Genomic DNA, 14,108 nt, shown 5'->3' with positions numbered 1-14,108 from the left:
TAGAACCTCACTTTGGCTTTTTCATGCCCAGTTCCAGTCCACTCTCCCCCGAATTATTAGAGAATTGACTCTAGGTCTGGTTTTATAGTCTAATGAAACTCTTGGTTTCTAACTTCTTAGATTTCCGTTATAAATATTAGAACCCATGAACATCTGGGTAAAATGCCAGATTAGTCAGGGGGCATAGGGAGGATCTGGGTTGGGAAGGGAAAAAGTGTAATCAGATTATATTTTATGAAAGTTTTGTTTTTCCAGTTGAAAATAAAGAAGTCACTTCATGATTAGGGAATCAGTAGCCTATGAGGGAGAGAGCTAAAGAAAAGAGTGCCTAGGTAGGATTCACTTCATAAAGGGACATCCAGAAGTAGCCACCGACTGAAGATCTTCCTTAACACTGGTCATAGATCAGTGGTAATTACCAGAGTGGCATTCTTCTCTCCTGGACATGGGTACCACTGTAGCAGTGAGCTGAAGAGCCACGATGGCTGTCTTGTATATACAGTGATGGTTAAAGCAGATCAGTTTGTGGAGACAGCCAGAAATAGGTACCTGAACAGTGGATGTCTTATGGTGCCCGGGAGTCATGAGCCTAAGAAGCCCCCCACCCTCCCACCTCGGTGACTTAGGCTGAAATGCAGAATTGTATCCCTCAGTGTGGAGCACAGTCTCCACACAGGCATGGAGGGAAGAGACCTTTCTTCCTCAGTGACCAAGGGTGGGACCTCTCTACATGTCCTCAAAACTGCAGTGCAGTTAGCCCGGTATGAATCATCCTTCAGACCATGCTGTAAGTGCCTTATGGGCTCCCTTAGATAAGAGAACCCTAGTAGAGAGTTGCCACATCAAAATCTTTTTTGGGCAGAAGCCTGCACTGACTTCACATGTTTGAATTACCGAATCTAGCATCCCTCACTCTGACAGGGCTATCTGTAGTCATGGTAGAGGGCCCGCATTCCAACTAGGAAGGAATTCCAAGATTATGCTTTGTATTTTTTTTTACAAATATTTTTCAGCCGGGCGGTGGTGGCGCACGCCTTTAATCCCAGCACTCGGGAGGCAGAGGCAGGCGGATCTCTGTGAGTTCGAGACCAGCCTGGTCTACAAGAGCTAGTTCCAGGACAGGCTCCAAAACCACAGAGAAACCCTGTCTCGAAAAAACCAAAAAAAAAAAAATATTTTTCATATCTCTAACCCAGATACTCTTCATTTATAACTTCCTGCTCTTCCTCTTTTCTTTCTCATTTCATGATATAATTATTGCTATTTTTTAACTCAAAACAAACCACACACACACACACACACACACCACAAACAACATTTCCTCCAGCCACCAGTGTTGTGTTATGTTTTATTCTTTTGGCTTTTTGGGGAACCTACTACCCAGCTCCCAAATAAATCACACACAGAGGCTTAATTTTACTTATAAATGTCTGGTCTTAGGTTGGCTTGTTTATAGCCAGCTTTTCTTAAATTAACCCCTCTACCCTTTGCCCTGGGCTTTTTCCTTTCCTTGCTTCTTTATATCTTTCTTTCCTTCTTACTCTGTCACTGTTTGGGTGGCTGGCCCTTGATGTCCTCCTCTCCTTGTTATCTTTTGCTTGCTTCTCCTCTTCCTCATTTGTTTTTCTCCTTTATACCCTCTGCCTGGCAGCCCCGCCTATCCTCTCTCCCTCCTCACTATTGGTCATTTAGCTCTCTTTATTGGGCTATCAGGTTTTTTAGGCAAAGAATCACAGCGTCACAGAGTTAAATAAATATAACCTAAACAAAAGCAACACACCGTTACATCATTAAACAAATGTTCCACAGCATAAACAAAAGAAATACACCTTAAATAATATTCCCCAACAGAATAGTGGCACGATGCCACTGTCTGTGAACCTGGTTGGAGGCACAAATGAAATGCACAGATGTGCTCTACTGCAGGTGAACTGGCACTGCTGGCAGACTACATCCCTTACCGCAGCTCGCTTCCCTTCTGAATAGTAGTAGAGAACAGATTCAGGGGAAGACAGCTCACCAGGAAGACTCAAGTAAGAGGTGGCAAACAGTGAGTGGGACACACAAAACCGCAGATAAACAGAAAACTATGAGACAGAGAGACACTGTGACAGCGCCACAATCTTGCAGTTCTTCGGTATTATAATCCAAAGATAATAAACTCACTGAGGATCCAGAAAAATATTTCATAGTCCTACTTTCAAAAAAGATAGGGGCTAGAGCGATGGTGCTGTGGTTAAGAGTACTTGCTGCTTTTGTAGAGGACCCGAATTCAGTTCACAACCACCTGTAACTCCAGTTTCAGGGAATCCAATGCTCTCTGAACTCCATAGTCACTGATTATGTCTGTGGTAAAAACATAAGCATGTAAGCAAATATACACACAAAATAAAAATAAATACATCATTGAAAAGGATAAATGAGCATTCAAACAGATTAATGAATTCAGGATCAATTCAGGACCTGAACAAGAACGCTAGCAAAAGAATGTAAATAAACTATGTTAATTGGAGAAGAAATTAAGAACCAAGGAGGATAATTTAGCATGGAAGCTAGATGCTAGAAAAAGAACCAAACACATGCTGGAAACGAGTTAATCAAGCAAGTAAAAACAGAGTGGAAAACATAATTGGATATGACAAGAATGAATTTTAGGGGTAGAGGGAAAAGGTGAGGTAATATATTCTGACATATATATATATAAAGAAAGAAACTGAGCATAACCAGAAATTTCAAGAACTCTGTGAAGGTTTAAGAGGTTAAAATAAAGATTGTTGGATAGTAGGAGAAGCCGAGTGAGCATCTAAAGGTGTAAACACCCTGTTCATGAAGCTGTCATAGAAACCTGAAGAGAAATGGATCTTACAGTATAAGAAGGATGTAGGGCTCCAAATAGACATGGATAGAGAAGAACCTTTTCATGACACATCATACTCAAGGTGTCAAAAACACAGAGCCAGGAAATGCTATTAACAGCTGAAAGGAAACAGTATCAACTCTTATAAATGATGTACACCTCAAGAATGACGTCAGTTTTCACATCATGAACACTAAACATCAAGAAAGCATGGAATGATGGACTTCAAGTTGGCACTGATAAAAAGATTGTTACATCTAACAGTCATCTTAAAATTGATGGAGAAAGAAGAACATTTCAGGACAACCACAAGCTAAGGAAATTTATGGTATCTAAGCCAACAGCACAGAGAATAATGAAGGAATGCCACATATAGAAATGAAAGTGAGGGACGATCCACTTCATGGGTACACCAGACATTACATTTCAGGAAACTGGTAGATGAACCAAGGAGAGCTTGGTACAAATACTGTCCACAGAATAGACCAGCAAATCCTCACTGTTGGCGGTGAAGGAAGACACCTACAGTAGAAGCTGAACCTGTTCTATCCTAACAACCAGTGAAATCATAAAGCATAGCAAATTGCAAATATCCCCCAATATATAAAGTAATCCTAAGCAGAAATAGTAACACAGAAGGAATCAGTATCCAATCTCGGAGTATACTGCGGAGGATTGGTAACAAAACAGCATGGTGCTGGAATAGAACCTAGAATTTAGCTCACGCAGCTCCAACCACCTAATTTTTAATAAAGATTTAAAAAATATACATTGGTATAAGAGCCACCAAAATATCATTGAAGTCATGTTCATTGATAATGTTCTTTCAGGCTTCAATCATTTTGTCTCAAAGTTATTTTGTCTATATCAGTTATTGTAGTGGAGTATAGACAGTATTTGCTTAAGTTGTTGTATGACTCTTTAATTTGTGTATTTTGTAGTTTGTTTACTTTCTTTAGCTTTGAGCTGAATTCCCTTAGAAAACAACTTAAGGGAGGAAGGATGCATTTTGGCTGAGAATTTTCAAGTGTTTGCACCATGAGTAATTGGCTTCATGCTCTGGGTCTTGCAGTGAGGTAATATACCATGGCAGGAGTGGTTGACAGAGGCTGTGGAAGTAGAGAACAGCTATGGAAGCCTTTAATGTTCTATCCAAAGTGACCTGCTTTTTAAAAGTAGGCATCACCTCCTAAAGTTTTTACCACCTCTCCAAACAGCATCATCAGTTACGGACCAAGAGTATAAATAACACCTGAGCCTACTGGTAACATTTTAGCCCAATGAAAGCTTCACTGTTAGGTGTAGGATGTGTTTTATGTATCTTTTGTAAATTGAATCATTATTGTGAAATGACTTCTATTTCAGGGATTATATCATGTATCAAAACATATTAGTTGCAAAAGGAATTACTACTACTTGTTTATTTAAACCAGTGGTTCTCAGTCTGTGGATCTCAAAACCTCTAGCTCCAAAAGTATTTACATCACGACCCATAACATCAAATACAGTTATGAAGTAGTTACAAAAATAATTTTATGGTTGAGGGTCACTACAACATGAAGAACTGTGTTAAAGGGTCACAGCATGAGGAAGGTTGAGAATCAGTGATTTAAACTAACATTAAGTTATCTTAGCTTTTTTAGCACTGTGACCCCAAATGCCTGACAGACACAACTGAAGTGAGGGGTTTAGGGTGGCTCATGCTTCAAAGAGAGCTCAGGTCAGCATGGCAGGCAAGGGACACTGTCCCCATGACAGTAGACAGGAAGTAGAGCCTAGGTGAGACCCAGGGTTGGTATAGCCTTCCAGGGCCACCGTTAGTTCTTCCTTCTACCTGTCAGACCCTACCTCCTAAAAGTTCCATAGCTTCCAAAATCACACCAAAAACTGGACTCCAAGTGCTGAAAACATGAGCTCATGGGAGGCATTTCTGATGGAAATCATAACAACTACTGTCCTTTTAAGACCCAAGATGAATTATCGAAACACAGTCACCATTTCTTAGGACAGGGCAGTGAAGAGAGGAGGATTGTTGAGTAGTCTAACGGTTATTAGACTATTCATCTCACAGTTGGTGTGTGGGCTGAATTTGTATTCTTTTGAAAATATTTTAAATGACAAATTAGAGACCACATTTAGGTATTTCCTTATTCATGCTCTCAAATTGGAAACTGAACTGGACCACATTATTGTACCATTTGATATTATTCACTGGTTGAAAAATTCAGTTCTGTAATTGACTGAGGTCTTGTTTTGAAAGATAACTAAGTAATAGAACCCTACGTCTCAGTGATTATAGCTTTGCTTGTTCTAATATTTTGTTCACTTGTGAAAATTTATGTAAAAAGATAGCTTTATAGCGGAAATGTGTGTTTCTTTGATACACTTTATTATGCTAAAAGCAGACAGGAACATAACAAGGTACATGATTAGGTCATGTCATACTGAATAGAACATGACAGAACACGTATTTACGAAAGTACACTCTTCCTTAGAGCCAGATTGCTCTCAGTTTGGAAATGAACCATCTGCTTATCATTTACATTCCTGGAGAACTTACCAGCCCACATCTCCAAACAGAAGTAACATTCCTCATGACCTTGAACTGCTGCTGAGTCCATTGTCTCCATATGTAGCACATATTCTCAGTGTTCTGAATGAAAACAGATTATGACATTTATGATGTCTGAAAAGAACAAGTTGATTTCATTAACATGAAAGACCAACAGATTATATTTTCAACATTTGAAATTGCTGTAATACAACTGGGACATATTTATTCACACTCTGGTTAACCACCATCCCCCAAACAACCAGTATATGAGCACTTACTCATACAGAACTTCAACAAGTAGTGGCTGTGTGTTGTGGTAAGTAGTCAAGAGGTGAAGATTTAGGTATGACTCTTAAATTTCTGGCTGAACAAATGATGACTTGAGAAACAAGAACATGGATAGTCGCTGGCAAGTGCAGGTTAGACTAGTTTGCTTGTTTACCATTGCGCAGCTATTGTGTGTCCTGCTTATTTCTCCTGATTATCCAATAGACATCAGAGCTCAGCTTCTTAAGATGTGGTCATTATCCTTCACCTGTGACTGGACATGGGAGTTGTAAAAATTGGAAGCAGTAAAAGCTTTTAATGACCAAAAATTCATTCATAATGAGTTTTTAATTTAAATAAATTTATTTTTAATTAAATAAATTTGCTTTAATTTTTAATTTAAATAAATCAGTTCATAGTGAAACCAGGGTATTTCTGGCAGTTTTAGTGTTGCCTTTCATGAGTTTCTGAATGTAAACATGTAGACTATGCACTGTGCATGACATGGCACACAACCTACCAGATGCTGCCTGCCATGTCTGCTCATGGTCAAGTGTATTGCATTCTTTGAATCACGGTGCTTTCACCATACAAAGTTTTCTGCTTCAGCAGAGACATAATGGTTTAATTATGGAAAGTAAAGACTTGCAGTATTGGCCTGTCATCATTCCTCAGAATGTAAGCATAAATTAGTATATCTTTGCATGGTATTGTGGCTGACTGTGTGACATTGAACATCACTATTTGACTTGTTGACTTGAGTTTTAAAAGTCATAAATGAAGATATATTGGGCATTTGACCCAAATCTAAACAGGAAATTCTTATACTTTCTATTAACTCAGGAAAATTATTGTTCTCATTATCATCATCACCATTGTGTGTGTGGGGGGGAGTGTGGGTGCACACATACATGTCAGGGGTGCTTGTGTGCCGTGGCATGCATATGGAAGTTAATAGGCAACTTTCAGAAGTCAGTTCTCTCCTTTTATTGTGGATTCCTGGAATCTAACTCATGATGTCAGGCATCAGTGGCAGAATGTTTGCCCTCTGCCCATCTGTTAAAACTGTTAGTACTCCAGAATGATCGCAGAGCCATAGCAAGCCCAAGATCATTCCAGTGTGTGTGCGCCTGTCGAAACTAACAACTGCATAGACACTGAGAGAAACAATTAACTGAAAAGCTTCCGTAAAGCAAAGGACAAGGTCAACAAGACAAAACGACAGCCTACAGAATGGGAAAAGATCTTCACCAACTCCACATCAGATAGAAGACTGATCTCCAAAATATACAAAGAACTCGAGAAATGGGTCATCAAAAGAACAAATAATCCAGTAAAAATGGAGTACAGACCTAAACAGAGAACTCTCAACAGTGGAATCTAAAGTGGTTGAAAGACACTTAAGGAAATGTTCAGCATCCTTTGTCATCAGAAAAAATGCAAATCAAAATAACTCTGAGATTCCATCTTAAACCTGTAAGAATGACCAAGATGAAAAACACTGATGATAACTTATGCTGGAGAAGTTGTGGGGTAAAGGGGACACTCCTCTATTGCTGGTGGGATTGCAATCTGGCACACCCCCTTTGGATATCAGTATGGTATTTTCTTAGAAAATTAGGAAACAACCTTCCTCAAGACCCAGTAATACCACATTTGGGTGTATATACTCAAAGGATACTCAATCCTACTACCTGGACATGTGCTCAACTATGTTCTTAGCAGCTTTGTTTATCATAGCCAGAACCTGGAAACAACCTAAATGCCTTTCGACTGAAGAATGGATAAGGAAAATATGGTTCATTTACACAATGGAGATCATCAGAAAAAAATAACATCTTGAAATCTGCAGGCAAATGGATGGAGCTAGAAAACATCATAGTGAATGAGGTAACCCAGACCCAGAAAGAAAATTATCCTATTTACTCACTCATAAGTGGTTTTTAAATACAAAGCAAAGAAAACCAGCTTACAAATCACAATCCCAGAGAACCTAGACAACAATGAGGACCCTAAGAGACACATACATGGATCTAATCTACATGGGAAGTAGAAAAAGAGATCTCCTGAGTAAATTGGGAGCATGGGGACCTTGGGAGAAGGTTGAAGTGGAGGGGAGAGGCAGGAAGGGGAGCAGAGAAAAATGTAGAGCTCAATAAAAATTAATAAGAAAAAAGAGTCTTAAAAAATCAAAACAAAAAATAAAGAAACTAACAGCTGATATTTTTGGTTGTGCCTAGCTTTTAATGTCTGAGCCATCTCTCCAGCCCAGAGACTAACAACTTGATAACTAATGTTTAACTAACTTTCTACTACAGTAGCACCAAGGTAAGCCAAAGGGTAAAGAACAGTCCCAACCCCAGGCATGGTAGTGCATGCCTATCATCTAGTACTTAGGAGGTGAAGGAATGGTTACAGTTCAAGGTCAGCCTCTCTTCTGCCCCATTCAAAAAAAAAAAAAAAGTCTCAAATACTTCTGGTTCTCAGCACTTTGTATAAGAGATGTTCATCCTTTATCCATTTTCTTTTCTTCCACTCTCACCACCACCACCACCACCACCACCACCACCACCACCACCACCACCACCACCACCCTTTGTACAAATCACGTCCACAGTCAGGAGCAGCAAAAGCTGCTGTCCTGTGGTGTTACAAGTCTTGTGTAGGATGAAGTAGTTGGAATTCCTCAGTCCTTGTTAAAGGTTGCTTTTAGCAGGCCTCATATTCCTTAGTCCTTGATAGGAACCAATGCTAAATCTCCTTGGTGTGAAATTTCTATGACCCTTGGCCCTAAGGGCGTGATGGTTCTCTGGAACTCTTCCAGTGACCGAGTGCTGTAATTTTTCTTTTCTGGCTCTATGTAGATTTGTAACCCACTGCTAAGCTTTCTGTCCTGTCTGTTTCCACCATTTCCCCTGTTCCTGACCCAGTGTTTCCTTGATTTTCCTGCCCCTTCTTCAGCTGTCTTCAGAGTCATCTAGAATTCACCTAGGCTTGGGACAACAAAAAATGTAGTATAAATTGTTTTTGACAGCCTGAGGCTTTACCCTGAGGATCTGCAGCAACCAGCTGCTCCCACTGCATAGTTTCCTGAAGCCATCCATGGAATGCTAAAAGCAACCTCTGTGGTTCTGGCCTTCCATAGTCCAGCTAGCTGTTTGATTGACACATGTTTTGCTTAGAGGCAGGTAGGGTAGCAACAGAGTTCAACAATTGCCAGTTAGGAAATCAGATTGTTCCATCTTACAACAACTTTACATATTTGCAAGAAAATGAATGTCAAAAAGAATTATTATAATAAGAATTTAAAGAGTTTATTAACATTTATTTTAACAGTACTTTAATAGTGTTTAAAATTTGCCCAGAGCCCTGGCACAGGGACAGGTAGGCCCTTTTTTTCTGACTCGCAGCTATTACTTTTGTAATTTTGAGAGACCCATTAAGAACATCTACTAATGGTGGGGTTCAGAGTTCTTCAAGTCATTCATCCTACAGAAAAAACGATAAAAGCTCAAGTATTAGAAACAATTGGAAAACTAGTCAAAGACCCATAGGGACTTGCCCCTTCCAAAATAGCTCCTGACTCTTCATTTTGTTCAGTTATTCATGACAAATTACTAAATGGAATTATTTGTAGTAATTTACATAAGATAATGTTTAAATTTAACTATTAAGCTATAAAGCATTAAAAAGAAAATTTTGAAAATATATAACTCAAGATTTAAATAACATGTGGACAGTATTGTTAAACTTTTCTGTTGTTATTTTTATTCATCTCTTACTGTGCCTGATTTAGAAAATGTACATTTCCATAAAAATTTATGAAAATATTTTATGTCTTTATTATATGGCATGACACTGTGTAATTTCAGCTCTCCTCTGGGGACTTGGGACATATCCCACCCCCTGGATGGAGACTGCCCTATGGACTAGGAGAAACAATAGAATTTCATGGATAAAGAAAATCCCCAGAGACCACTACTGCCGTTGTTCACTATGCATTTCTATAGATGTTTTTGACACACTCACATGTACACACAGGCACACGTACAGTCTTGAACTTAGAATTTATTACATCTTGGTTTTACGAGACTTGGGTTGCTTATCTAACATTGGTCTTTAAAAGCAGTCTTTCCTGCTAATGTTTTTAAACAGGAATTCGTAGCTGCACACCCCACACACTCACATAGGAAATGTTAAAGAATGCTTAATATTAGTCATCTTAGGCGGAATGAAAGCCCTAGGAGTGAGACATTTTTGAGATGTTTGTTATGAGATAGTTCTATCCCAGCCTTTCCCCTCCCACGCGTGTTAGCACTTGTTTAGGTGTAAGTCATTTAAAACCCTTCAGGAGAGGTCAGAGAAGTCACACACCCCAGTGCTTTCCTAGAAACAAGGGTGGCACAGAGTCCTGAAGACGGGGGTGGGAAGAGGTGGTAAATCAGACCAGGAAAAGAGAAGGAATGCCTCCTTCAAATCATCACTCCCTAGATAGCTCCCCCGTCATCTGTGGTCTGAGACATAAAAGTAATTTGATCTGGTTTTAAGAAACCAGTGTTTACTTTATCTCAAGTGATTGCTTCTACATCCACCTTTCCCTGTTTCCTCTCTGAAAGTCACCTTACTGAACTGGCTCTGACTTTAACGAAACTGGAAGGTGTATGGCACACTATGTCATGCCTGTCACTGAGAGGAGGATAAAGCAAGCATGTCAGTGGTGACCACTTTGCAAGTGGATGTTTCAGTTAGTTTGATGTGCCGCAGAAAATCTGTCTGTGCACTTGTTGATGTACACTTTAGATTAGGTGAGTAAGTCAGGTTGTGCTGCATTTTCAAAACTTAGCAGACAGTCCTGAAAATATTTGAATTTTTAAATTTTTCCGTGACCATGCATGAACATCAGTTTCTTGGTCTCCCAGCTCTATGCGTGTGTTGGCTTGTGCATAGAAACCCTAAAGATTTAAACAGTGTCAGGGAAAAAAATGTTTTTGTTTACAGTTTGCATTCTATACTTTATCAATTAAGTCCGATTGAGGGTCTTACCCATTTCCCCATATACCCCTGTGTAGACTTGCTTTGCCTTGACCACTTCTAAACTGTCTGCCTTTTTATTGTTGTAATCTAGATTTATTGCAACAAAGAAGCATGTTTTCCAGTCTTTGTTGGACTTTATTCCTCTGGCCACCTCTCTTTCATCTCCTTGTTTTTCCTTTGTATGTATTACATGCTGTCCCTCCTGTCTTAAAGGAGACATGTCCCTCCTGTTTTTTTTTTCATTCTCACAAGATTATTCTATTAATTCAGAGAGGAAAGCAAGTGGATTGGATAAAGCAGAGTCCTGGGGGAGGAGGGGGGGCATTGTTTATAGCTGTAGTATACTGTGTAATACTTGTAACCCCATCCTCTGTAGGTTCATTCTTGCCCATTCTCCCCTCCGTCCCTCTGTTCTTCCTTCCTTTATGGCTACCAATTCCTACCCGACCACTAAAAACTCAAGATGTGTATCTTAAAAAATACTGTGGCCATTTCCCCCTCTTTCTCATCTATGACTTTCTAGCTCTAACAATGTCTTTCCTTTCCTTTTTGGTCAAACATTTTATCACGGATAGCATTCCACAGTTTTGTTCCCATGCACAGCAAGGAAGTTAAATTATGAAATAATCGTCATTGCTTTGACAATTTCTCACTGATCATAAGATCACTTATTTGAGAGTTAAATGCTTGCACAAGATTTAAATAAATAGTAAGCTGCGTCTTTCCTGCAGGGACACTTCCAGGCAGGTCTTCATAAGCTCATATACTTTGCTACCTTTATCATTGTTTTGGCTTTTTGAGACTCTTGACTCGGCCTTCTGAGCGTTGTTGACATTGTAGATATTCACCATCATGCACGTTTGCTCTTTTTGATTCAGTTGTGAATACTATGGGCTTTGCACTAATAGAGGATAGGAATTTGGTTATGGGCTTTGTACTAATAGAGGATAGGAATTTGGTTAAGATGTTCATGTCATAGTAAAACACAAATTGTGCTTAAAATAGTATTTAATGTTTATGAGATTCTATTCGGACTTACTTTGTAACTGTTTATAACTGAGCCAGTCTACAGTTTTTCTCCCCTTACCTCTAGTTAGAAACTTTCATATGAGTCTTAGGCTTTTTCCATAAAATAAAGTTATTTGAATTTTGTAGGGACTGAATCTCTAGACCACTTTGGATAGTATTGATGAATTAATGTTAAGTCTTCCAAACCAGGAAACAGGAGATGGTTTTGTATTTATTTGTGTCTTAAATTTTCTTTCAGCAGTGTTTTGTTATTTGTAGTTGATACTTTGTTTTTCTTTGTAAATGAAATTGTTTTCTTAATGTCCTCTTATGAATTTTGCTAGCTTGTAGACATCAGTGACTGGGGTGTTATCTCTGACATTTCTAAATCACTGTACTTCCCCTTTGTATTTTAGAGCAGATAATTGGTTTGAACGAATTCATTGGAAAATGATGTTCAGAATAACCAGCAACCTCTAAATTGAAAGCAAATGTTGAATTTTTCTAAGGTTAAACTTATCTGAACGAACATATTTGAAATGCTGGCCCAGAAGGACCCAGCATGTCAATAGCTTTTAGATACACTTCCCATGAGCTCTTTAAAGTTAGAAGCCTTAGAAGCCCGAAAACTGCTTTCTGGGGATCATTTGAAACTTGTCATTATTTTTGTGTCTTAAAGTTTTTCTTGAAGATATTAGGTGTGTGATAGTGTTGGCATTTTACAGTTTTCGTATATATGGTTGTGTATACATCATGAATTTAGTTATTTATAATTTTTTTGTGTATTCACAGGCCACAGAAACACTATTTAGAATGGGTGTTGCAAGAGGAACCATCACAACATTAAGAAACGGAGAAGTAAGATGAGAATCTTTATAGTTATTACTTGTTAATTAATGGTTTGCAGTGTCTGCAGCATCTACCATGATAATATTGTGATGCTTTGTGTAACAGGCCAATACTTGATGGACATAACATTGACTGTACTTGGTGTGCACCTCCATTGACAGCTATACTTATTGGAACCAGAGCTGAGGTTGGAAATGAGTCATTGAGTCATTTATCTCTGATTCCTAACTTCTTTTACTTCAAGAGAAAAATGACAGCTCTTCAGTAATAACTTGCACATAGACATTTCAGTGAAAAAAATCCTTTGGCATTTATGCTTCCTTTTTATTTCCTAGGGTATAGTTAAAAGTAATTTTTTTTTCACTGGCAGAAAGAAAGTGGGAAGGGAGAAGCCTGTTTGTTTCATCTTACTGAGTTAGCTCAGTTAGCTTGTAGGACATAAGTTTTGATGTTCCTAAATGTCCTTGTCATGTAAAAATATTTTGTCTCCTGGAATAAATTTCCACTCAAAAATCATTAGCAGCCTAATGGCTACCTTGTCTTTATCTTAATTTCCTTCCTTGCTTAGACATGTTTAGGTTGCAGGTAAATGAAATATTTTGTTGCTATGATTTTTTTGTGTTCTACTGGTAAATGCTTCATAATGATGAAATACAATGTTTCCTATCGTGGAATTAAGTCCTTTGTTATTTGGTTTAACACTTGTAATTGACTAACCTTAGTTTTTAACAATGGAGTTGTCTGACAGGGTTAATTGACGTTGTATACCTGTATGAATATAATTTGGATTGGCTTGTATATTTGCTGATTAGGTACAACTATGACACAATTTAAAAAGCAATGTATTGCAAAATATTTAATTGTGTATTGACAAATCACTGTATCAGTTTATCCCCCATATCCACAATGAATTGATGTAGTGCTGTTTTGATAAATGAAAATTTATTTGCCTAGAAAGCCTGACCCTGCAATTCAGATTTTATTAATTGCTGTATACTTACTCAACTTTTGCACTTTATTTCCTGTTTTATCGGAAGGGTACAGCTTTGTAAGCAATCATTTGAGTGTGTCAGTACATACTGGCTACATGGCCTTATTGTAGGGGCAGGAACTGATTTGCTTCATTTCCAGCCGTTCTTCCCTTCGTACTGGGAGCACTGCGCATGGCCAACCTGGATTAGCATTGGACCAAGTGCTGAAGCACTCTGGCCTTCTGTTCTTAAAGCCAGTAAGATCCACTTTGTTTCTTGTATGTAGGAGCTCTGATAATGAAGTGTGTCTTTTAATGTATAAAAGACCTTTTGAGCAGAGGTGTGCTACCATATGTTTCCAGAGCTCCATGGTAACGTTCTGAAAGGACACATCTAAATGACTGGCTACCACACAGAGTTTGAATTTCAAATTGTCATTTCAGTTTAATGCTTCATCTCTATTGGTTAAGTGGTATCATATATCCAGTCCTTAATTAAATGATAAGGACCACTGAGCATACAGTGGGCACTGCAAAGTGACTGCCTATAACCATGCTGAATTGATTAA

General features: G+C 38.6%; 1 protein-coding gene across 1 annotated transcript in view; it reads left to right on the top strand.

The window, feature by feature from the left end:
- Tmem135 (transmembrane protein 135) overlaps nt 1-14,108 on the top strand; it is a 165,937-nt gene that overhangs the window by 61,446 nt on the left and 90,383 nt on the right. The window contains exon 5 of the mRNA XM_041656765.1: nt 12,513-12,578. Within this exon, the coding sequence (XP_041512699.1) occupies nt 12,513-12,578 (66 nt within the window). The remainder of the gene's footprint in view (nt 1-12,512; nt 12,579-14,108) is intronic.

This window comes from Microtus oregoni, unplaced genomic scaffold, assembly GCF_018167655.1.
Source record: "Microtus oregoni isolate MIOR12 unplaced genomic scaffold, Mior012 000000F_ref0000247, whole genome shotgun sequence".
Taxonomy (NCBI): Eukaryota; Metazoa; Chordata; class Mammalia; order Rodentia; family Cricetidae; genus Microtus; species Microtus oregoni.
This window is presented reverse-complemented; position numbering and strand designations above follow the sequence as displayed.